The 24146-nt window shown below is 37.8% G+C and overlaps 1 protein-coding gene across 3 annotated transcripts in view; it reads left to right on the forward strand.

Annotated features, from left to right (window-relative positions):
- LOC115215469 (organic cation transporter protein-like) overlaps positions 1 to 24146 on the forward strand; it is a 104432-nt gene that overhangs the window by 14524 nt on the left and 65762 nt on the right. The window contains exons 3-6 of one of the 3 annotated variants that reach the window (XM_036506091.1): positions 4469 to 4572; positions 9742 to 9896; positions 15020 to 15191; positions 16021 to 16233. In XM_036506091.1, coding sequence (XP_036361984.1) covers positions 4469 to 4572; positions 9742 to 9896; positions 15020 to 15191; positions 16021 to 16233 — 644 coding nt within the window. The remainder of the gene's footprint in view (positions 1 to 4468; positions 4573 to 9741; positions 9897 to 15019; positions 15192 to 16020; positions 16234 to 24146) is intronic. The other 2 variants (XM_036506092.1, XM_036506090.1) reach the window with 2 other exon arrangements.

Genomic DNA, 24146 nt, shown 5'->3' on the forward strand with positions numbered 1-24146 from the left:
AAAGAATTCTATTTGAACGATCGACCTCAATAGTTATTGTTTTTCTATAAAGCCTGGTATTTAATCTATTGCTCACTTGTACTGAACTCTTAAGTTACGGGGCTATAAACACACCAAACTCGGTTGTCAAGCAGTGGTGGGAAACGAACACACACACACACACGCACACACACACACAAACACGTAAGCATACATATATATATACATACATGTATATATACACACATATAAATACATACATATAAATGCACATATATATACTTATATACATATACATTAATGTATGTATATATTAGCAGTATCGCCCGGCGTTGCTCGGGTTTGTAAGGGAAATAACTATATAAGCATTTTTAGTGAGTTATAGCAAAAAAATAGCAAAACATGCATTAAAAATGGAATAAAAAATGATGGTATTTTTTTTTTAAATCGTTGACTCATCGTAGACATTTTTAGAGAGTTACTTCCCTTATATAATAGCGAAAAATGCATTAAAATGGAATAAAAAATTATGGTAATTTTTTTTTAATCGTTGACTCACCGTAGACATTTTTAGAGAGTTACTTCCCTTATATAATAGCGAAACATGCATTAAAAATGAAATAAAAAATGATGGTAATTTTTTTTTAATCTCTGACTCATCGTAGACATTTTTAGAGAGTTACTTCTCTTATATAATAGCGAAAAAATGCATTAAAATGGAAAAAATGATGGTAAATTTTTTTTAAATCGTAGACTCATCGTAGACGCGCGCTAATACCCAGAAGGGCTCGATATGAATCACGACTATAAGATACCCGGTTTTGGTTACACTGCACCGCAAAATGTGGGAGTAGTTAGGAATCTAAATCGTAGGAGACAGACACACAACCTTACTTTTATATATAAAGATTTGTGCAACAACTAAAACATTCGGTTGTGCAAATTGTTTGCACAGGAAACCTGCCCTGTGTGGCGGTAATTGCCGTTTTTGTGGATCTGTTTCAACTTTTTTAGCGATTTCTGTTTTGGCGACTTCAAGCCATGAAGTCGTTGTTCTAAAAGAACGCTGGTCTCCTTGACAACGCATTACGACGTTGATTTCCTTACACTCCCTTCCCCACAGCTTCACGAGGGAGGGAAGAAGGGGGAGAAGCAACACAGGTGCAGATGTGAGCGTGGACGCCAACTCCGCCGCCATCGACACACGAAAAAATATGCATTAAAATGGAATAAAAAATTATGTTAAATTATTTTTAAAATCGTAGACTCATCGTAGACGCGTGCTAATACCCAGACGGGCTCGATATGAATCACGACTATAAGATACCCGAATTTGGTTAAACTGCACCGCAAAATGTGGGAGTTGTTAGGAATCTAAATCGAAGGGGACAGACACTCACACAACTACAGTTTTATATATATATATATATATATATATATATATATATGTATAAATATATGCATATATGTATAAATATATGCATATATACTGTTGTATATGGGAGAGCCATTTTCTTTTTGTGCCTTATAATGTAACACACTCACCGATAAAATTTCCACGTTTTTCTTATTTTTATTTTCCTAAAATTTTCGATGGGTCTTGCAACCTTTTCAATAGTCTTGACTCTGTTCGTTGTTTACACTGCGTTCCCTTTTGTTTGTTTGTGCGCATGTGTGTGGGTCTGTGTGTGTGTGCTTATACTATACATGCATGCATGTACGTATGTATGTGTGTGTTTGCCTGTGTATGTATGTGTATATGTGTGTGTATGCACCTATCCGTACATAGGTTACTAGAACAGACATATATGGAGACACGGATCCACACATATAAAGATGCACATCCATACATACAAACGTGGTACATAGTTGCATAACACACACACACACACACAGACATGCACACACAAGGAGACAGAGGTGCATACGCATACAAACACATGCTCACACACACATATATAGAAAATACACAAACACGGACATGCAAGCACATAAATATGCAGGATACGTACATACAGATGCACACACATATATACATATATACATATGCATACACACATATATATACATATATACACATGCAAACACACACATACATACGTACATGCATGCATGTATAGCTGACATTGGTAACATTAGTCCCAAACAGTAGGTGAATACTTCAAGGACTTACCTTACCAAGAATGATTTACAACCCATCAAATCAAGTTCCATGATGCCAGAGAAAGGGAAGATGGTTGAAAAATTCCATTTCTTACTGTTTCGAACCACCAATCCCTTTATTACTAATTAACTATCAGGAGAACTCTTTGACACAGCTCTGAAAGCTCTGCCATCCTTCAAAATCCCATCAATTACCAAGGTCAACAATTCATGCCTGAACAAGAGAAATCATAGAATAAGGGACAGTTGGGACCTGAAGGTGTCATCAATTGGCATCAAAGTGGAAATGGAAGGTTGCAGGGTTATGCCTAATACCAAAGGAGTTGAGGAGAACCATGGCAATTGGCAGAATGGGTTTAGGATAATTCCTACAAGATCCAAGGTTAACAAGGTCGAAGACAAAGATAGACACCATCTTATCCAGGGAGATATCTGGGTATAGACACCATCTTATCCAGAGAGATATCTGGGTATATGGAGGGTTAACGAGTGAAGAAAATGGAATAAGTTCTGGGGTTTTATTGATAGAGTTTTCTACAAAAGTACATCTCTATGATGCAATGTATGTTGGGACTGGATATTGATTGTTGTTCCAAGACATTGTCGCCATAGCGTGAAGTGTTCTGGCAATGGTTATTGATAGTCTTTCCAATATAACTCCTGGGTCAGGAAAGATTCTGAGACTAATTCTTGAAAACAATCTTTACAACAAAGTCCCTCCACACAAAATATTCTGGGTTAACCCTCAGCAGTGGCATAAGTGCGAGAAGAAGAAGAAGAAGAAGAAGAAGAAGAAGAAGAAGAAGAGAAGAAGAAGAAGAAGAAGAAGAAGAAGAAGAAGAAGAAGAAGAAGAAGAAGAAGAAGAAGAAGAAGAAGAAGAAGAAGAAGAAGAAGAAGAAGAAGAAGAAGAAGAAGAAGAAGGAGAGACACCACGACAATATAGCAAGGATTGTCCATTGGACACTTTGCAACAAGTATGGACTTGACAGAGCAAAAAATTGGTACGACCACAAACCTGAAGGCATGGTCGAAAATAGAAATGCAAAGATCCTATGGGATTTTATGAGTCAGTGCGACCATGAGATAGAGAATAGGAAACCGGACATAGTCTTAATTGAGAAAGAAAACAAACTATGCTGGATCATAGATATAGCATGCTCAGCTGACAACAAGGTATGCGATAAGGAAGAAAGAAAAGTCGAGAGATATGACAGGTTAGCTTGGGAAGTTAAGCAGCTGTGGTCGATGAAAAAGATGGTAGTAGTACCAATAATTGTCGAAGCCCGGGGAACAGTGAGCAAAAATCTTGAAAAGTACGTGGAAGAAATAGGAGCTGCAATAAGGGTGGAGCACTTGCAGAAAACCACTGCTTGGAAACCGCCTGAATACTCCGGAAGGTGCTCGAAAAATAAGAGGTGTTACCTTAGTTCCCTGGTAGTGAACAGCTGACATCGTTGTACATCTCCAGCGTTAGAAGCTCTGCAGAGACATGGGTGGTTCTTTCAACATCCTTAAACAACCCTTATTCAGAGACCTTTTGAGCAGGATGGGCTACTCGACCAGAAGAATATTCTAACTGGGCCCCACCTGCAAGGTCATGTGCTGTTTAACTTGATATGAGATCACCATGTCGCGCACATATGGTTGTGATGCATGTGCCTGGTGTACCCTTATCAGACGGGTAGTCATGATGGGTATACTGGGCTTCGTATATTTTACTCCAGTGTCACTTTGATGGCAGGCACTGCTCTCTCACTCACTCAATAATGATAATAATAATAATAATAATAATAATAATAATAATAATAATAATAATAATAATAATAATAATAATTATTATTATTATTATTATTATTATTATTATTATTATTATTATTATTACTACTACTACTACTACTACTACTACTACTGCTGCTGCTGCTACTACTACTACTACTACTACAATTATATTTGTACATCAGTCATATTGGATTAATCTCATCACAGAAAATAACGTTTCAAATCAGTCCAAAAATGTTTCTACGCTTATTTTTTGGTGGTGAAAATTTTTAGAAGGTTGCTTAAAGCGTTTTCATTGCCCCTGCACCACCAAATTTTAGTGGCTGTACTCGCACTGTTCCCGAGCCAAAGAGCAGTGGCCCATCTGACAGCAGCTTCTTCCCTATTATACATTCAATTCTGGGAGTGTCACATGACCGTTGTTCCTACAACAATGTCCTTTGAATACACACTGACTATGAAAGGGGTCTCCAAGAAACACTGTTTCTACAATTCCAAAATTATAAAATGTATGCATTAAATAATTTTTCATATTTCTAATTGCAGCTGAATCTCGTTTGCGATGATGCGATTCTGGCAAGGCACACCATTACCTTTTTCTTCATGGGCTACCTTTTCGCCATGGTTATCTGTGGAATTTTATCAGACAGGTAAGTTTTGTGTGTCACACCTGCATTCTGGTATGTTCAGTGTTTGCACTATATTTTTGCGTATTTCATAAATATGCATGTGTGTTTATGTATGAGTGTATATATGAATGTGTCTGGGTGGAGCATGTATATGTATATATGGTTGTGGATGTTAACTCGTGACCGAGTATGATCACTTCATAAATTCAAAACGTCCTTGCAAACGTTCTGAGAGTCCAAGAAGTTCCTGTGCATGGATTTGGTTTGTGAAGAACCACTTTTCTGAGCAAACTGCCATAAAACCAGAGGCACAACAGAGACTGAGATGACCAGAAGCCAACTGCATTTCAATGTTTTTTCATACAAGTTTACCTTTGCCTAAGAGGAAGTTCTGACAAGAGACAGGGGTCGCTCATTCCCAGTGATTTACATGCTAAATAAACCATATCTGGGACCCTAACAGGTGCTTCTATTGCAGGTCAGATCTGGGACCAATAGTATCAATACATACATAAATATGTACATACATACATATATATTGATTGGTACACACATGCACACACACCAGCATTTTTTCCTTTATGTCTTCCAGTCATTTGACTGCGGCCATGCTGGAGCACCACCTTTAGTCGAACAAATCGACGTCAGGACATATTCTTTGTAAGCCTAGTACTTATTCTATCAGGCTCTTTTGCCGAACTGCTAAGTTATGGGGACGTAAACATACCAACATCGGTGGCAAGCGATGGAGGTGGAAACAAACAGACACACAAATACATACATATGTGCATATATATATATATATATATATATATATATATATATACAAATTGAGGTAGCGGTTGTAAATGCAACCCTCCATGGGATAACATATATCCAATATACTGCTAGTGAAGTACCCAACAAAGTTAATACATAAATGTTAAGGACTGCGATGCAATCAATTCATTTACTGTATTATATGGGCGAAGGTAAAATGATTTACCACAAATTACTAATACAAGATAAAAAAATGGAGAAATACATCTAAATCAAATATCAATTACCAGATAATACTCAATCACATACTTTATTAAACCACCACATAAGAGACTGTAGGGTTAAACATAAAAAAAGCAGAACAAATCAGTGTACATAAATGAATGTACATAAAAAAGTGTACATAAAAGAGTAATATTGTACAATAAGTAGAATATGTATAAAAAAGAGAATATACATATAAGTAAATATAAATATAAGTATAGATTACATCTTACAGCTGTTTCGGCCATGTAGATAAGTATGTCTCATTTTACCAATATTGGCCTTTTATGGTAGGTCAATATATAGATATAAATGAGACATTTACAAAAATATCATAAGGCCTCCTCGGAGATATACATATACATATGAGTGCATATACTCACACTCCTATACATATAAAAATATACATATACATAATAATGTAAATAAATAATATAAATTAGTAAACATATATACGTTCCATATTCAATGTCTCAGTTCTTCAATTTAATATTGTGGTAATAAACATACACATATTAGTACCTAGATGCAAATATACACAGTCAATAGTACATTATATTACTTCCTACTAATTTCCAAATTGTAAATGTCTCATTTATATCTATATATTGACCTACCATAAAAGGCCAATATTGGTAAAATGAGACATACTTATCTACATGGCCGAAACAGCTGTAAGATGTAATCTATACTTATATTTATATTTACTTATATGTATATTCTCTTTTTGATATATATTCTACTTATTGTACAACATTACTCTTTTATGTACACTTTTTATGTACATTCATTTATGTACACTGATTTGTTCTGCTTTTTTTATGTTTAACCCTACAGTCTCTTATGTGGTGGTTTAATAAAGTATGTGATTGAGTATTATCTGGTAATTGATATTTGATTTAGATGTATTTCTCCATTTTCTTATCTTGTATATATATATATATATATATATATATATATATATATATATATATATATATATATATATACGAGTTCCCGTCTACCAAATCCACCCACAAGGCTTTTGGTCGGCCCGACGCTATAGTAGAAAACCTTACCCAAGGCGCTGTGCAATGGGACTGAACCTGGAACCATGTGGTTGGGAAGCAAGCTTCTTTATTTCATCAGATTTGCCATATACAAAGATAGAAGCAAGTGCGGGCTGGACAATAACACAGATGAGATGAAATGATGAACGACATAACGATATTAGTGAGAGAAGCAAATCGACGCCCGCCAATCGAAGCCCCTCGAGAACACTGTTCTTTTTTTATTTTTATTTCTTTCGTTTTTTAATAAAAACAAAAAAATAACAACACAAATGAGGTAATTGAACCTCTAACATTAACATCAATTGAGGCGCTAAGCCTCTTATCAATCTATATTGTTCTTGAGGCAACAAACCTCTACACTGTTCACAATGTTCAATAAAAAATTCAATAACAAAATGAGGCACTGAGCCTCTTACCTTTCTTTCCAAACTCAGAACTTTCAATAACACTGAGGCTTTTCAACCTCAACATCGCTTGTGCCCGCATACTCCGCCATCGCCCACGCCTCATTCAAGATCAAAGAGGGTGCCGTGTGGGCGTCGCCTGGCCACAAGTGATATTCTTCATTGAGTCCCTTCAGCCTACGCATCACAGGCAACCTTATGACCTCCACAGCTATCTGCGGAGGCCATTCGGGATCCTGTGTACAGGCTAAAGGTACTCTCTTATGGTATTTTTCCACCACCTTTTCTACCTCTCCGCCTCTATAGAAGAAGACCAATAATTCGTCTTCCTCCGGAGGCGGGATATCCAATTCTACCGTTGGCAGCACAATTCCCTGCCAGCAGTGTCTTTTCCCCTGCCGGTGGTACAACCCCTACCGACGAGGTTCCGGGACATTCCGGTACTATGTCACCGTCTGTCGGCAATGTCCCGTTTCTCTTCTTCTTCCTCTTTTTTTTTCTTTTCAACTGAAGGAGGGTGCGTCTCCTCCGTGACCGGGAGATTCGCCTCCCTTTCCACATCCCTAGGAGCCTTCGGTGAGCGCCCATTGTAGCTCACCTTCTTCCTCTTGCGGCCCATCTTTGAGGAGTCCTTCGCCTCCTCGGCCGACTTCATTCCCTCTTCTACAGAGATCTCAACCAACTGCTCCAGGACCCTATTTTGTTCCTGGGGACAGTTTTTCTTTATATGGCCAGGCTCCAGGCACCGATAACACCTGGTGGGGAGCGACCCTCAAGAATCACCGGGTACCTGCACCCGGCTATTTTCAAAAAGTCTGGGAAAACCAGATTGGCTGATTGGGTCCAAAGGGTCAAAACAGCTTTTGACTCAACCCAATCAGCCGCAGGAAAAACTTTCACACCCCTGGAGATGAATTTAATAGTTGGTAAATATTCTGCCAACTCTTTCTCGATTTCACTCTTTTGAAAGAGGGCGATGGCGTCGAACAACTTGGAGTACGTTCGCAGCACCACCATCCTCTCTTCAAAGTCTTTCATCCACTGTTTGGGCGGGACAATTTCCCACTCCAGCACTGTGTTATTTATCTTCTTTGCAGTGTTTCTTTTTTGAAAAAAAGTCTACAAAAAACAAAGTTAAAAAAAAATACAGGAAGGAAGGAAGAAGACGAGAAACAGTTAAAAAAACACAGCAAATTCTTCTAGCTGCCCTGGTACTCCTGGCCAACTTGGTAATCCTCCTGGCAAGGGCACAAAACAGTCACAAAAAAATAACACAATTCTCGGAGGGATAAGCCCCCAAAACACACTTCTCACCGCTAAGTGAGACTCCAGACACAACAACAGGCAGACAAATGCGTGGGACTCATTGAAGATTTCTTGCTTGACAAAAATAAATAAGCATGAGCAACAAAGCCCCACTGGATCCCCCCCCCCAAAAAAAAATGTCTTACCTAGTAGTTGTGCTTCAATAACTCACGACGTTGGTATACAAAGACTCCAACAGCGAAGAAGGACGCGTCCACACAGTAGGTAGATGGTAAATTCTGGCTGAGAAATACATAAACGTTTATAAATTTCTACATACCATAAGATTGGTACAAGGCTTGAGAAAAAAGTACTGGGATCGTTTCATTTGACTAGACATTCCTCAAGGCAGTGCCCCAGCATGGCCACAATCGAAAGACTGAAACAAGTAAAAGACACATTAATAAAGAGTACAACCGTTTCTTCACAAATTAAAGCAAATAAAGAAAGCTAGGTAATCAGATTAGCGGAACATCAACTGTAGAACTTTAAATATACACAATAAAGTCCACTCTTTACATATACAATGTACTTAAGGCCAGAATTGGACGAAATTACATGGATTTGGGCCATAGAAGTAAATATCAAAGTGAAGATATATTGTGTTGCTATTATTATAGAAAAAAATGTTCATCGCATTTGGATATCCTCATATCAATTAAGTTCAGGAATTTCCCATCCTTAATTTAAGCAAAATAACAAGAAGAAATAACAAGTGGTGAAGTAAAACTAATACAAAAAATATATGAAAATATAAGCAAATAATATAAAAGAACTCTTCACCAAAGTAATTACACAAAAGGGAAAATGGGGGACAAAAGATCTGATGATTTAAAGATTCTATGGAATTCATGGATAACTTCTTTCATAAGTAATTTCCTGGATTGTTACATGATGTCCTTAAATAACTATTCACCGAATCTTCTCAGTCACCTCGTTTCCGCTTGTGGATCACCTGCCTGAACATGATTCACCCACCACTCAGTAGAAGCCATGTTTGGAGCAGTTATACCACTCCTTAATCTGAATTTTGTCCATGGTATCATATCGCCAATGGTTTGTTGAATTCTCTGGATGGTTTGAGCTTGAGTACCACCAAGCTTTTGGCCAAACATGAAAATCCAAATGAGAACTGCATATCTGTACTTTAGGCATAACAGCCGAGAACTGATGCAACATACAGGCGCAGGAAGGGCAGTGTCACCCACCCCCTTCCAAAGGATTTTGCCCACGTGACATTAGATTTGGAGGAGAAAACATTAAATTCGGATACCTTTTGAGCACACCTCGTGTGTGTGCGTGTGTGTGCATGTGTGTGTGTGTGAGTGTGTGTGTGTGTGTGTGTGTGTGTGTGTGTGTGTGTTTAATCAAATGAAATTTAAGTTTGTCTCTTCAATTTTTTTCAGATTTGGTCGCAAGAAAGTGATAATTGTGTGTTTATTCTTGCAAGGGTCAACCGGAGTAGCAATGGCCTTCATCTCCAATATTTATGCCATATATGTGTTACGTTTTCTCACCGCTGTTGGTGGTTCTGGATCCTACGTTCCCTCAGTTGTCTTTGGTAAGCAAACAACAATAAAACACCATAAATTTCCACTTTTAAATTTGAATGCAAGTTCAATTATGTTCTGTCGTTTATTCTTTGTCTGTTCTCATCGATTAGAAGGAGCCCTTTCAGATGTTTTAATCATATCAACAACTTTGTTTATCTCATTACGCAAGAAATGTTTATCTCATGACATTCCTGTGTTCGCAAGTTGTAAAATTTGTGTTCTTGGGATCAAGGACAGGAAGTTGGAACAAAGAACCATGAAATTTTTCAAACTTGGCAAGTCTCCTACAGAGACATTGAGCATGCTTCAGGAATCTTACGGTGATGAGGCAATGGGTCGTACGCAAAGTTTCAAGTGGCACAGATGCTTCAAAAGCGGAAGAACGTCCCTGGGAGAGGATGAACGATCAGGAAGACCTGCCAGGAGCGTCACCTACCGGAAATGTGGAGAGCATTGATCAGCTTGTGTCTGTGGATGGACGGATGGCAACGAACGAGGTTTTGAAGCGTTTGAGGGAGGACATTCGGCGAAAGCGATCGGATTTGTGGAGAACAAAGAATTAAAATTCATAAAGACGACAGTGCCCCCTGTCACCAAGCTCTTCTCACCTGTGAGTTTCACGCCAAAGCAACATCGTATCGCTTCCACAACCGCCATATTTGCCAGATCTTGCACCTGCGCACTTCCGTTTCTTCCCACAAGATGAAAATGCAGCTCAAAGGTTGCCATTTCGACACCATTGTCAAGATCAAGAGAGAAAGGCAGAAGGTCCTCGACATGTTTACAGAAAATTACTTCCAGGCTGGATACCAAAACTGGCAGGAACACTGGGATGGGTGAATTGTTGCGTAAGGTGGCTATTTCGAAAAAGATGATGTTTAAAACTTAGATAAATAAGTTATTTTTTTATTAAACATAAATAGTCTTGGAAGATTTTCATACCACCTCGTATGCACACATATTCATGGTGGCATGCATACATATCATCATCATCATTATCATCATCATGTTTGTTGTCCATGCTGGCATGGGTTGGATAGTTTGATTGGGCTGGCACGCTGGGAGGCTGTGCCAGGCTCCAGTCTGATTTTCTACACTTTGGCATGGTTTTCTACAGTTGGATACCCTTCCTAACGCCAACCTCCGGGAGTGTAATGGGTGTTTTACGTGCACTGGCACGGGTGCCATTTGTGTGACATCAGTATCTTCCACGACTGCGATTTTGCTCGGCTTGATGCGTCTTCTCAAGCATGGCATAATAACAAAAATCTCGGTCATTGCCTCCGTGACTCCCAACACTCGAAAAGAACTCGGCCACTTTGCCTCCTTGAGGCCCAACGCTCGAAAGGAGCTCAGCCACTTTACCTCCGTGGGCCCAATTTTATACACACGCTTTCCGTATACGTACGGAAAGCGTGTGTATAAAATTATAGAATTATTTTGTTTGTTAATTGTTTAAATTATTTTCCATTGCTTTCGTTTTAGCCTTCCGTTTTTTTTTTACACGCGTAACAATTAAGAAAAAAAAATTAGGGTTAGGGTTAGTGACAGGATGTTGTCTCAGTTTTAGACGCAGCAAATGATTTTAGCTCAATAAGAGGCGATTCATTGGTTAAAATTCGAAAAATGAAACTACGTTAAACAAACGAGTTACAATTTTATCAAGAAAGCCAAGAGAAAAAATGTTTTATTTTGACACATTCTACCAGAATACGAAGTTTTAAAGTGTTTAGTTAACTAGAAATTGTGTTGACATGTGCCGTTCAAAAGGAAAAGATCCCCACTTATATCTATAGTTTTTATTCGAATATATATTTCTTTGTCACTGTTTATTTTATCATCACTATATTATATATTCTTTTCATTATTATATTATAATTTTCTTCATTCCTACATATTATTAATTTATATGTATGTTTATAGGCATAAGTCACGTTTGAATTTAGTTTTGTAAATTTTTAATTCTTAATTAATTAAATTATGGCTTGCACGGCAAGGTTCGGCGAATTTATCTGCACAGCCGCATATTTTTTAGTTACATTCGTAACTGATAAAACATTAAAATATAGGAATAGTTATTGAATTATTAAAAAGTTATGAAGAGTCCTGATGATTGGGGTTGCTGTTAAGACATGTCTCTCAAAAAGACTGAGGGTCTAGGGAACGTTAAACACACCTCATGAAACACGAATAGAAAAGAAATTTGGAACTGAAAAAGTAAGTATTAAAATAAAATTCTATGATATGGTGTGATGTATATTAGGATTTGATGAATTGCATGAGAACTTCTATCTCTAAAATATATATATATATATATATATATATATATATATATATATATATATATATATATATATATATGGATGTGTGTGTGTGTGTGTTGGAAAAAGAAGTGTATTCCCACACAGGAAAGAATATAGGGGAGTTGGTTTTGGGGGGTTGAAAGTGAACCTGAGACTTAAGACATGTAGTTTTATTAAAATACCAGACCAGTTTCAAAGAAACTAAAAACAAATACCAGACCAGTTTCAAAGAAACTAAAAACATTTTAGGAGAAATTGATGATACGAGGGAAATTTCGGGAAACATGCTTAAACGATCAAATGTTCATACAAATTCCAATATTCAATAAGTTTCACAGAGAAATACAGTAATACAAATTCTTTTCAAATTACCAACTTGAGAAAAGGATTCACCACAGATATTACAATGATATGGCTTCTCTCCTGTATGTGTCCGTCTGTTAAGGCACTTCTGTGAGAGAATGATTTACCACAGACATCACAATGATAGTGTTTCTCTCCTGCATAAATGTGTTTGTGTTCAGTGAATTTGCTCTCTGTCGAGAATACTGGAATTATTTATCACACTTTGACATCTTCGACTGCATGAGGAAATTAAATTTTCAATTTCTTGCTGGGTGATCTTATTCCATTCTTCCTGAAGGGCATTCCATAATTGCTCGGTTGTTTTAGGATTTCTGGCTTTCGAACGTTCTCCTAGAATATTCCACACATTTTCAATAGGATTGAGATCTGGGCTTTGAGCAGGCAAATCCATAACAATTACCTTTTCAGCCTTGACGAAGTTCATGACCACCTTAGCCTTGTGACATGGGGCATTGTCCTGCATGAATATGGGTGGTCGCTTAGTTGAATTTCTCAGCACAGGCAAGACATGATCTTTTACAAGTTGTTTATAAACTCCTGCATTTACCTTTCCATGTAATCGCACCAAAGGGCCCACACCATCTCCATATATCATCCCCCAAACCATGACACTTCCTCCACCGGATTTAACACTAGTCTTAAGGCATTTAGGTGACAATTTTTCACCTGCTTTTCGACGAACGTACCTTTTCCCATCTGAGCCAAATAACATAGACTTAGATTCATCACTTAGATGAGAAAAATAAAATATTAATAATGTTAATACAAAAAGAAGCGTATATATAAATAATAAAAAGAATAAATCTAGGAATATTATATGGCATAATGCACCTTTCACATATGCTATAGCTACCAATATTCCATAAAAATTCTTTGCTGCGCTAGATAAATATTCCCTATAAAGATGAGTGATTTATTGACATCTACCTGGAATTTTTCACTCCTTTTTTCTTCTTAATACATACATACATTCATAGAGAGAGAGAGAGAGAGAGAGAGAGAGTGGGGAGAGAGAGAGAGATACAATTATAAATTTTCTTTAGAAAATCACAGAAAGCATGCAAATGTTCGAGCCAAACCAGAGACGCTAGATATGTTCAGAAGATTCAAGGAAGAAGTTCGGCTCAGGTAGACTACGATTGGTGTATACATATACGGATTGAATAACAAGAATTGTTTTACAACATATATTAATACATTCAAAATATAGTCATAGGAATATAAAAATATATTTGAATGTTAAAAATATGCAAGGACAAATAAATATATACATACATAAATATAATGGTGTATAGATAAAAATATAGATGAGTTTAATAGAATATATAAAGACATTTCATTTAAAAATCATGGAATGCCGGGGGCAATAGATGTTTAAAAATAGTTTTTGGTACCATACTTAAATGAAAAGAAGTCTTCCTACGATCGTTTCAAAGGTTCATTCCGAGAGTATATATGAATCTTACGATTCATTTCGAAGGAATGCCCCCATGTGTTTGTTTTGGCAGTATTAATTAATACTTCCAAAACAAACACATTTCTGGCGCAAGCATTACTCTTCTCTTTTTCCTGATGATGGGGGCATTCCTTCGAAATGAATCGTAAGATTCATATATACTCTCGGAATGAACCCTTGAAACGATCGTAGGAAGACTTCTTTTCATTTAAGTATGGTACCAAAAACTATTCTTAAACATGTATTGCCCCCGGCTTTCCATGATTTTTAAATGGAATGTCTTTATATATTCTATTAAACTCATCTATTTTTTTATCTATACACCATTATATTTATGTATGTATATATTTAACATTCATATATAAAAAACGTATGTATTATGGAAATTATTAAGAGGGTTAGTGGGAGGTTTTTATTTTATATTTTTTAAAATTATAACCAAGTGGCAATAAATTGTTGTACTATAGAAAATGTTAGTATGCGAGTTCGAATTTAAATTTACTCTTAAAAGTTGGATAATATCTATGGTTACACGAATAAATATCTTCAGAGAACTCTTTAAAACATTAGAATTAAAAGTGTGAAGGATTATGTACGATTCTTTTATACACAGTCTACATCTGTCGATAATGGTATTGTATGGCGGTGCTTCATCTATGATCGACCAAGACAATAATTAATGTTTTGCAATTTTAAATTGTGTATATAGCTTTCTAGTGCCATAGAGTTCCTACCTTTTAATATATTAAAGGAATTTACGTGTATTCTATATCTTGTTTTTGAAGTCTTTGGTACTTCCTATATATACCCTAGCTTGTTGTTTATCATTTGTCACTGTACATTTATATATTACATTTTTGCATAGACATGTTCCTTGTATCTCCTGAACTTATATTTAAATGTACATATATATGCGCACGCGCGTGTGTATTATGAATTCCCTTTTTATATAATCGTCTTCGTAATTACTGTCATTTTTCCTCGTCATCATTGTTTCAAATTCCAGCTGCTGAAGTCTCTTCGGTGGGCAGTAGAATGAAATTTAACGTGGCCTCCCACATGCTATTTACCATCGGACTACTAATCTTGTCTCTGCTGACTTACTTTGTGAGGACCTGGAGGACTTTGATGATCATAATATCAATCCCGTCACTGGTGTTCGCCATCGTCTATATCTGGTAGGTATACATGTATGCAAGGGTGGCTGGCTGGCTGGCTGGTTGGCAGGCTGACTGGATGGATGGATGTGTGTGTGTATATACGGCTTATCATCAATGCATCAATGGGTGTGTGTGTGTATTAATGCATGTCTGCATGTAGGTGTGGCTGGGCGTATGTACTAATATTTGCATGTATGTACGTATGAGTATATGAATGTTTGGGTGCATGGATTTATATATGAACATATGTATGGATGAATGTCTGGGTAGATGAGTGGATAGGTGTGTGTGTGTATACTTCTGTGTGTGCATGTGTGTACAATCCACCACATAGGTGGGCTAGTGGCAGCTAAACTTGCAACCCTAACAAGCTTGCTTAGGAAGGCGGGTGGAGGTTTATGTCGGACACCCTCCAGGATGAGAAACATAAAATCATCAAAGGGCAGTTGGGGGTGAGGAACCCTTAGTCTTTGTTTAGATAACTCTCTAGGGGAAGCAAACCTCTGATCTAACACCTATACCTCCGTCTGAATCCAATTTTGCAGGGAAAGAATTCGTTGTTATATGGACTTTAGGATGCTTTAAATATAGACTTCACTTGATTTTTAACAGGTGTGGCTGTGTGGTAAGAAGTTAGCTTCCCAGCCGCATGGTTCTGGGTTCAGTCTCACTGTATGGCACCTTCAACAAATGTCTATAAATCTCCCTATCTACCAATCTATCGATCTACCAATATCTTTATGTTTGTATGTATGTATGTATGTATGTATGTATGTATGCATGTATGTATGAGTGTGTGTTTATATATGTGAATATGTGGTTGTATTTTCCGTTTTCTATTTGCAAGTTTCCTAGACGAGTCTCCCCGATGGCTCCTCAATAAAAAGAGAACAAAAGATGCCAACATAATTCTTAGCAACATCGCCAAACTGAATAAAACAGTTTTGCCTCAAACAGAAATCGTCAACATTTCCTCATCGAACAATAAAAAAGTAGAAATCTGGAAAATGTTTACCATTCCTCAGCTTCTAAAACGGACCCTAATTTTGATGCTAAACTGGTAAGTGATATTACAGTTACTATTTTCTGTGTATTCTTTATCTTTTATCGTTTACTTGTTTCAGTCATTCGACTGCGGTCATTTTGGGGCGCCGCCTTGAAAGACTTTTACTAGAACTAATTGACCCCAGAATTTTTTATGCCTGGTGCTTATTCTATTGGTTTCTTTTAAACCATTAAGTTATGGGGACAATAAACAAACCAACACTGGTCGTCAAGTGGTGGTGATGGTGGTAGTGGTGGTGGTGGTGGGTACAAATACATAAATACATACACAAAGACACATACACACATAACTATATACCTACACACACACACACATATATATATATTTATATATATATATATATATATATATATATATATAGAGAGAGAGAGAGAGAGAGGGGAGAGAGAGAGATAGAGAGATAGATAGATAGATAGATAGATAGATAGATAGATACATACATACATACATACATACATACATACATACATACATACATACATACATACATATTAATATCACATTAATGAAAGAAATGGAATATGGAAGATACGAGAGTGTATATTGACCATTACAGTTGTTTCGACCCATCTAACATTGGTCCCACTTGGCTGGGATTCCGAACATTTGGTTTAGGTATATCCAACGGTGTAGATGTGTCTCCTCAGCTGATTTCAATAGGTATCTCGTTAAAATAAATTCTGCTTCACACGATTTCTTTTTGGTCTTCGTACATAAAAATGGTAAATTAAGGGTCAATCCACATCAGAATGTCCCTTGTTGTATCATGCAGACTTCCTGTTTGATCTAATTTGAAATTTTCCCATAAAATTTCCTGTTAATTTGTGTTCCAAATACCAGCTTAATTATGGGCAACTCATTTTATTAAATTCTTCATTATTTTCAAAACTAATTGAAACAAAACTAACATTTTTAAACAGAAACATGGTAACGAATGGGTTAAATCTGAACAAGCTGTCTGATGTCCCTAAATGTAGATAATTAAAGAATTCTCTGACAGGTTTGTGGTCAAGCCTGCGTCAGTGGGGACTTCCGGCATTCTCGGCCCCGCAACCACATCCCTGCTCACCGCTATCAGGGTGGATACAGCTATCCGCAAGTGTGAGGTCAGAGTGGCTGTTCCAGTGCATCTGGGGCAACACCTTTTCTACTTTGTTTGCTGGGACCATGAGGCAAACTGACAAACCTTTTTAGGTATTTCTTTGCTGTGAGGAAGAGGAAGGATATGAGGATTTAGGCAGGGCCCTTCATCAAATTTAGAAAACTATTTCACTAAGAATTACCGAAGGCTAACAAGAGTCAGAGACTACAGATAAATCAGTGAATTCTGCTTTTTTCTACTCCATAAACATAAACACTCTATACACACATAAACTAAAAAAGGTCACATATGCATACAAACCATCTACTCACCATTTATCCAACACACTAAAGTTGCCCCCATCAATTGGCTCTCATTGGCTAACTCTGTCTCGGTTGTTGAGTTGTCTTAGTTGTCTATATTAGACAATTAGTTGTATAACTTTACTTGCTGGTGGTCTCAGCGTTCAAAATATCATAATTCTCTCTAAGAAATTACGCAACCATCTAACCAGGGTTTGATCAGCAATTTTTGTGCATTTTTGTACATTATATAAAATGTTTCAATTCTTTTCTATAGGGCGATTGTGAGCTTGGTATATTACGGCCTTACTCTTAATGTTGGCAAATTGTATGGCAATTTCTATATGAATTTTTTTTTGAATTCGGTTCTCGAGTTTCCGGCCTACATTCTGTGCCTCATTCTGTTAAATCGTGTTGGAAGAAAAAAGATGCATTCTAGCGTCATGGTTTTGGCCGGAGTCGCTTGTATCGCTGGAATATTTCCCGTCCTCTATGGCACAAAAGGTAAACAAATCATTATTATTGTTGTTGTTCTTGTTCTTTTTGTTAATATTACTACTACTACTACTACTACTACTACTACTACTACTACTACTACTACTACTGCTGCTGCTGTTGCTGCTGCTGCTGCTGCTGCTACTGCTGCTGCTGCTACTACTACTACTACTACTACTACTACTACTACTACTACTACTACTACTACTACTATTATTATTATTACTGTTATTATTATTATTATCATTAGTATTATTATTAAGTGAGAGAGCAGTGCTTGCCATCAAAGTGACAATGGGGTAAAATATACGAAGCCCAGTATACCCATCATGACTACCCGTCTGATAACGGTACACCAGGCACAATCATTACAACTGTATGCGCGCGACATGGTGATTTCATATCAAGATAAACAGCGCATGATCTCGCAGGTGGGGCCCAGTTAGAATTTTCTTCAGGTTAAGTAGCCCATCCCGCTCAAAAGGTCCCTGAATAAGGTTTGTTTAAGGATGTTGATCGAAACACTCATATTTCTAGAGGTGAATTATTCAAACCCCAAAGAATTCCCCTCAAACATGGCTATGATGCTCCCCCACTACTTCTGCTCATGATCAGAGATGCACATATAGCCAGCCACCATGGGACATGCTCAACTGGTTAAGGTCAAACAACCAACAAGCAAATCTGTGGTATTAAGCAGAATGTTATTATCCTTACTACTACTACTACTACTACTACTACTACTACTACTACTACTACTACTACTACTACTACTACTACTTCTACTACTACTCTTTAGCACAGGTCTTGCTGGAGCTCCTGGAGACTTGTATGCGTAACGGGCTTGCTTGCTACCTACGTTAATTTCATTTAATAGTTTCTTGATTATTCTGGCCTAGCCAAGGAGGCAAACCTTCTGTAGCAGTTCTACTGAGCACTCTATTCCAATTTCCTTTACATTCCACTTGACATCTTCTGATTCTGTCCCCAGGAATCCAACAAAAATCCGCACTATCTTCACCTTCATTTTCCATATCCGGAGTATTACGTATTTAAGAAGGTTGTATTTCAGAGTGTTACTTTGGGCTAGGTATCTCATTAAACACTTGAGTTCGATACACACGCAGATCTTCCACACTTACCTGTTCCCTTCCTCCATTTGCTCTCTTCATGTAATGGCGATCAGTGTCTGAACGTGGATGATAGGTTCAATGCATCGTCAGGAGTTTCCTGTCCATCTCCTTTAGCTCCTTCTCTGTCCACTTCAGGATCCCAGCACCATACCGACCTACTGCGATTGCGCGCGAGTTTGTTGCCGAAATTATATGTCTGGCATTCAGCTTTGAGGACAGTATTTTTCTCACTCTCCGCAGGTACACTCTTTTTGTTTTTTCCTTCATCTTGTGGTGTTTGATTCCATCTGCCTCAAGTACTCCCAGGTATTTATATCTGGACTGAAGTTGAATTGCCTTCATCATTTCACCACTTGGCAACCATATAGCTTCTGTCCTGGCAAGCTTTCCTCGTCTCATCCCCATTGTAACACATTTTGAGAGTCCAAACCCTATGTTAATATCATTAGAGAAAATCCGCACAGACTGGGCTAGGCTGTCCAGTGCAGCCTCAGTTTTTTTGTGAATAGCTTCAGGTCGTCCATGAATAGCAAGTGGTTCAGTTTTCTCTTGCCACTTCCCAAATCATACCCCAACTTTGTTTTCTGTAGTATTTCACTCAAGGGGATCATTCCCAGCATGAAGATCAGTGGTGGGACACTGTCCCCCTGGAAGATTCCTCTCTTGATTTTCACCTCTCCTAATGCTTGATTCCCCGCTGTCAATTCCGTTTACCAACATTTCATGCTATTCCGTGTAAGGCTTCTCATGTTTTCTGCTACTCCATACATTTCCATTGTTCTTATTATCCAGGAGTGTTGTATCATATTGTAAGTTTTACGATAGTCAACCCATGCTCAGGTTGGTGTGTCTTCTCTTGCAGTTCCTTATCAATTAAGAGCTGATCCTTCGTTCCCCAGCCCCTCTTTTGGCACCCTTCCCGTTCAATAGGCAGCAGCCCACTTCTTTCCAAGTATCTCTACAGTTCACCAGACAAAATACCTCACATTGGTTTCTACATTAGCGAAATAAATGTTATTGGTTGAAAGTTGGATGCAGCATTTCTCTTTTCAGGATCCTTGGCACATAACAATGTCTTTCCCTTTGTCATCCAGCTGGGTACTGTGCCTTCCTGCAACCACTCATCTAACTGTATTACTCTATCTTTTCATGGAGCCCTCTCAGCTTCATCCAATAACCTTGGACCCCATCCAGTCCTGGTCTCTTCTAATTTGGATATTTTCTTAACTGCCTTTTTATCATTTCTGTAATTATTTTTTGTCTTCTTGGCCTTCTATATTTCATAATCTATCTTGGATTTCATATAGCCACTCCACTTCATCATTATTCTCTACAGGTTGGTTCCAGATCCTTCTGCAGAATGCCCTGCTTTCCTCTGCATCTAGTATCATTGTTACGTGTATTTTCCCATCTTGTTCCTGAAACAGTTTCTTCTGATCTGCTTCAATCTGTTTTGCTCGAACTGTCTTTTTCTATTGTCATATCTTTCCAGTTTCGCTTTGATTGCTCCTACTCTTTGTTTCAATTCTTCCAATATCATATCATACGATTTATCTCTTATTCTATATGTTATTTCCAGCATTATTCTTACGCTTTCGTTCTGTAGTTTCCCCTCTTCTCAATCTATCAACTTGTCCTAAATGTCTTTTTAACTTTGCTTCTCACAAATTCTTCTACGCCAGAATGGTTCTTTACGTTCTGTTTATATTTCTTCTTAACATTCTTTTTGTAGGTGTTCGTCTACTAGAAATATTTTCTTAGTTCACCTTGAATTCAGCCCATTTTGGACTGACTTGATAGCCTTGTATTAAGACATATTTTCGGACATATTCATTTAGTGGAGGCACACGTTAGAGCAGCGGACTCACGGTCGAGGGATCGCGGGTTCGAATCTCAGACCGGGCGATGTGAGTGTTTGTGAGCGAAACACCTAAGCTCCACGCGGCTCCGGCTGAAGGTAATGGTGAACTTCTGCTGAATCTTTCGCCACAATTTTCTCTCACTCTTACAGCTCACCTGCGACGGACCGGCGTCCCGTCCAGGTGGGGAATCTATACGCTAAGGCAACCGGAAACTGGCCCTTATGAGCCAGGCATGGCTCGAGAAGGAACAAACATCATATTCATTTTTCTAAATATGCTGATACAGCAGAAACGATCGTCGGAACTGTTAGTGCGATGACCAGCTGAAGATGTGATTTTTTCCAGTCTTATTTTTCTTATCATACATTCCTAATTTCTTGAAATTCTTCTCAATGATATTTGAGTCTACTTGTCGTACCTGAAGAATTACCTGGAATGTGTATTCTATTTGCATTTATTGGTATCTGATTGTTGGATATAATTAACCAAATTCGTTAAAACTGAGTTTTTTTATTGATATCTACCTGGATTTTTAAAATCTAGTTTACGTCTGATATATATATATATATATATATATATATGTAGGTAGGTAGGTAGGTAGGTAGGTAGGTAGGGTAAATCGCACCTGTTTCCTCTTGAATCGCATCTGCTTATTCCATTAATTACAATCCAGTATGTAGTTAGTGTTGTTGTTGTTGTTGTATTGATGCGAGGTACAAATGGGAGTTGGAAATTCTGGAAATATTGTTTTTTATTGAGTTTATATCTAGAGACAGCGCAAAGAAGCCTTCAACACTGACTGCTTAGTCCCAGTGTGAAGAATGAAAGTGGCTCTGTGATTATTTAGGTAGCCAAAATATGAAATTCTCTTGGCACGACATGGCAGATTTAATGCCAAGGATTATCGGAGTATTTTTGCTGGTCATATCCATACAATGGGGTAAATATTGTTCCCTGGCGGGAGCGCAATCTTCCAGGTCAGTAATGTGACAATTCACATGGTTAATGTTATTCAGAATTGGTAAGAAGAGCACAAAAACGAAATAAACCACCCCTACAATCATTCCACCCAAACATAACTGAACGTTTATGATGCATTTTGGAGTAACAAGGGAGAAGCTGTTTCCTTCCACCATTGGTGTGGAAAGACCTAAAGAAGGCTTTATTTGAAGAATGGATCAAAATTCCCTTAACAACCATCCAGGACTTGTACAAGTCAGTTCCTCAACATATTAAATCTGTGATTAATGCCAAACACGGACCAATTCCATATTAAATGATAAAACTTCCATTTAACCCAGTGCTTCCATTATTTTATCCAAACTCTTTTAGTAGGACAGAATCGTTGCTGCACCAGACAAAAAGGCTTAGTGGCATTTCTTCCGGTTTGTGTTCTGGGTTCAAATCCTGACATGGTCGTTTTTGCCTTTCATTCTTTCACGATCAAAAAACTAAAGAACCAGTCAAGCACTGGGTTCGATGTAATGTTCCGTATGATCAAATGGTTAAGAAGCTTACATCACAACCCCCATGGCTCCTGGTTCAATCCCACTGTGTAACATGTTCAATTAATGTCATTTTCTATAACCTTGGCTCAACCCATACTTTCTACCTGCCTACTTGTACTTGCTTGTGGCATTCATCCGGGATGGATTGAGCAAGCTCTGACAGGAGTTTCAGTGGGGACACAAGTTCACATGTGGTCCCTAGTCACATGCTGTCACACACTTTGGGATAGTGGGATCCATAACAGCTCATCTTGCTGTTGATTGTTGATCATCGCAGAGGATACACTGACCAAGTCTCTGCCAATTATTGAAGGAGACATAGCCTGGGTTTCAAGGAGATTTCTAAAGACATGCTTCAAAAAAAGCTAAGGGGTCACTCACTCCTAGTGGTCTTCCAGCATGCTGGGCACCAACCCACAATTTGTGTGGGCCTGTGCTTTGTGAATGAGACATGGTAGGTGAAAACTGTAGAGAAGCCCACATATTGAAATTATGTACTGCTTAGTCAGCCATTGTCATTTTGATTTTACCTGAGAATTATATTAAGGGTCCACATGTCTGTGAAATACCGAAAAGGATTTATTTGTTGTTTTTACTTAAGAATTCTGTCTTTTATCTTTTTCTTTTTCAGCCCATCGATGGATGTTAACTGCCAGTTCGATGTTAGGCCGTTTGTTTATCTCTGCAAATTTTGCAATCGTGTATTTATACACTTTGGAATTATATCCAACTTGTATAAGAAACGGTGCATTGGGGGTTGTGGCCACTTTTGCACGTATTGGTGGGGCTTTGGCACCTTACATTCTCAACTATGTAAGTATTTAGATTTTTTCAGACTTGCTATTTGTTTTGTTGTTCGCCCCTTTTGTTAGTCCACCCATCGTGGAACCAGCACAATTAGTAAAGAGACAGAGCTCGGCTTATCTTTCTACGGATTTACATAACAACATACGAATAAGGAAATATTATCCATCAGACCAGGCACGGTGGCTATAAACCTTTTCTTACCGTATTTGGGATGAAATACACTGTATTTGTTTCAAAGAATTTAGTAAAATAGCTAAGCCTTTTCTTACCATATTCCTGAAATACACAGCCTTTGTTTTAATTAATTTTGAAATAACGAAGAATTTAGTGGAATAACTTTGTCATTATTAAGCTGCTACTTCAGGTGGTGAGATGGCAGAATCATTAACAGACTGGAACAAATTCTTGGCAGCATTTCGTCCGTCTTTACATTCAGAGTTGAAATTCCACTGAGGTCAACGTTGCTTTTCATCCTTTCGGGATCGATAAAATAAGTACCAGTTAGATATTGGGGTTGATGTAGTTGACCTACCCCAACTCACTCGAAATTGCTGGCCTTGTGCCACAATTTGAAACTGTTGTTATTGTGCTACTTGGAACAATAAAACAAACTCACTCTGCCTTTTTCTTGTCCAGTCGGACATCTTTTATTTCTCCTTTGCGTTATTCCACACTTGTCTGTCTGCTAGACCCCGACTTTCTTTTTCTTGTATATGCAT

The sequence above is a fragment of the Octopus sinensis genome, linkage group LG9 (genome assembly GCF_006345805.1).
Source record: "Octopus sinensis linkage group LG9, ASM634580v1, whole genome shotgun sequence".
NCBI classification, from domain to species: domain Eukaryota; kingdom Metazoa; phylum Mollusca; class Cephalopoda; order Octopoda; family Octopodidae; genus Octopus; species Octopus sinensis.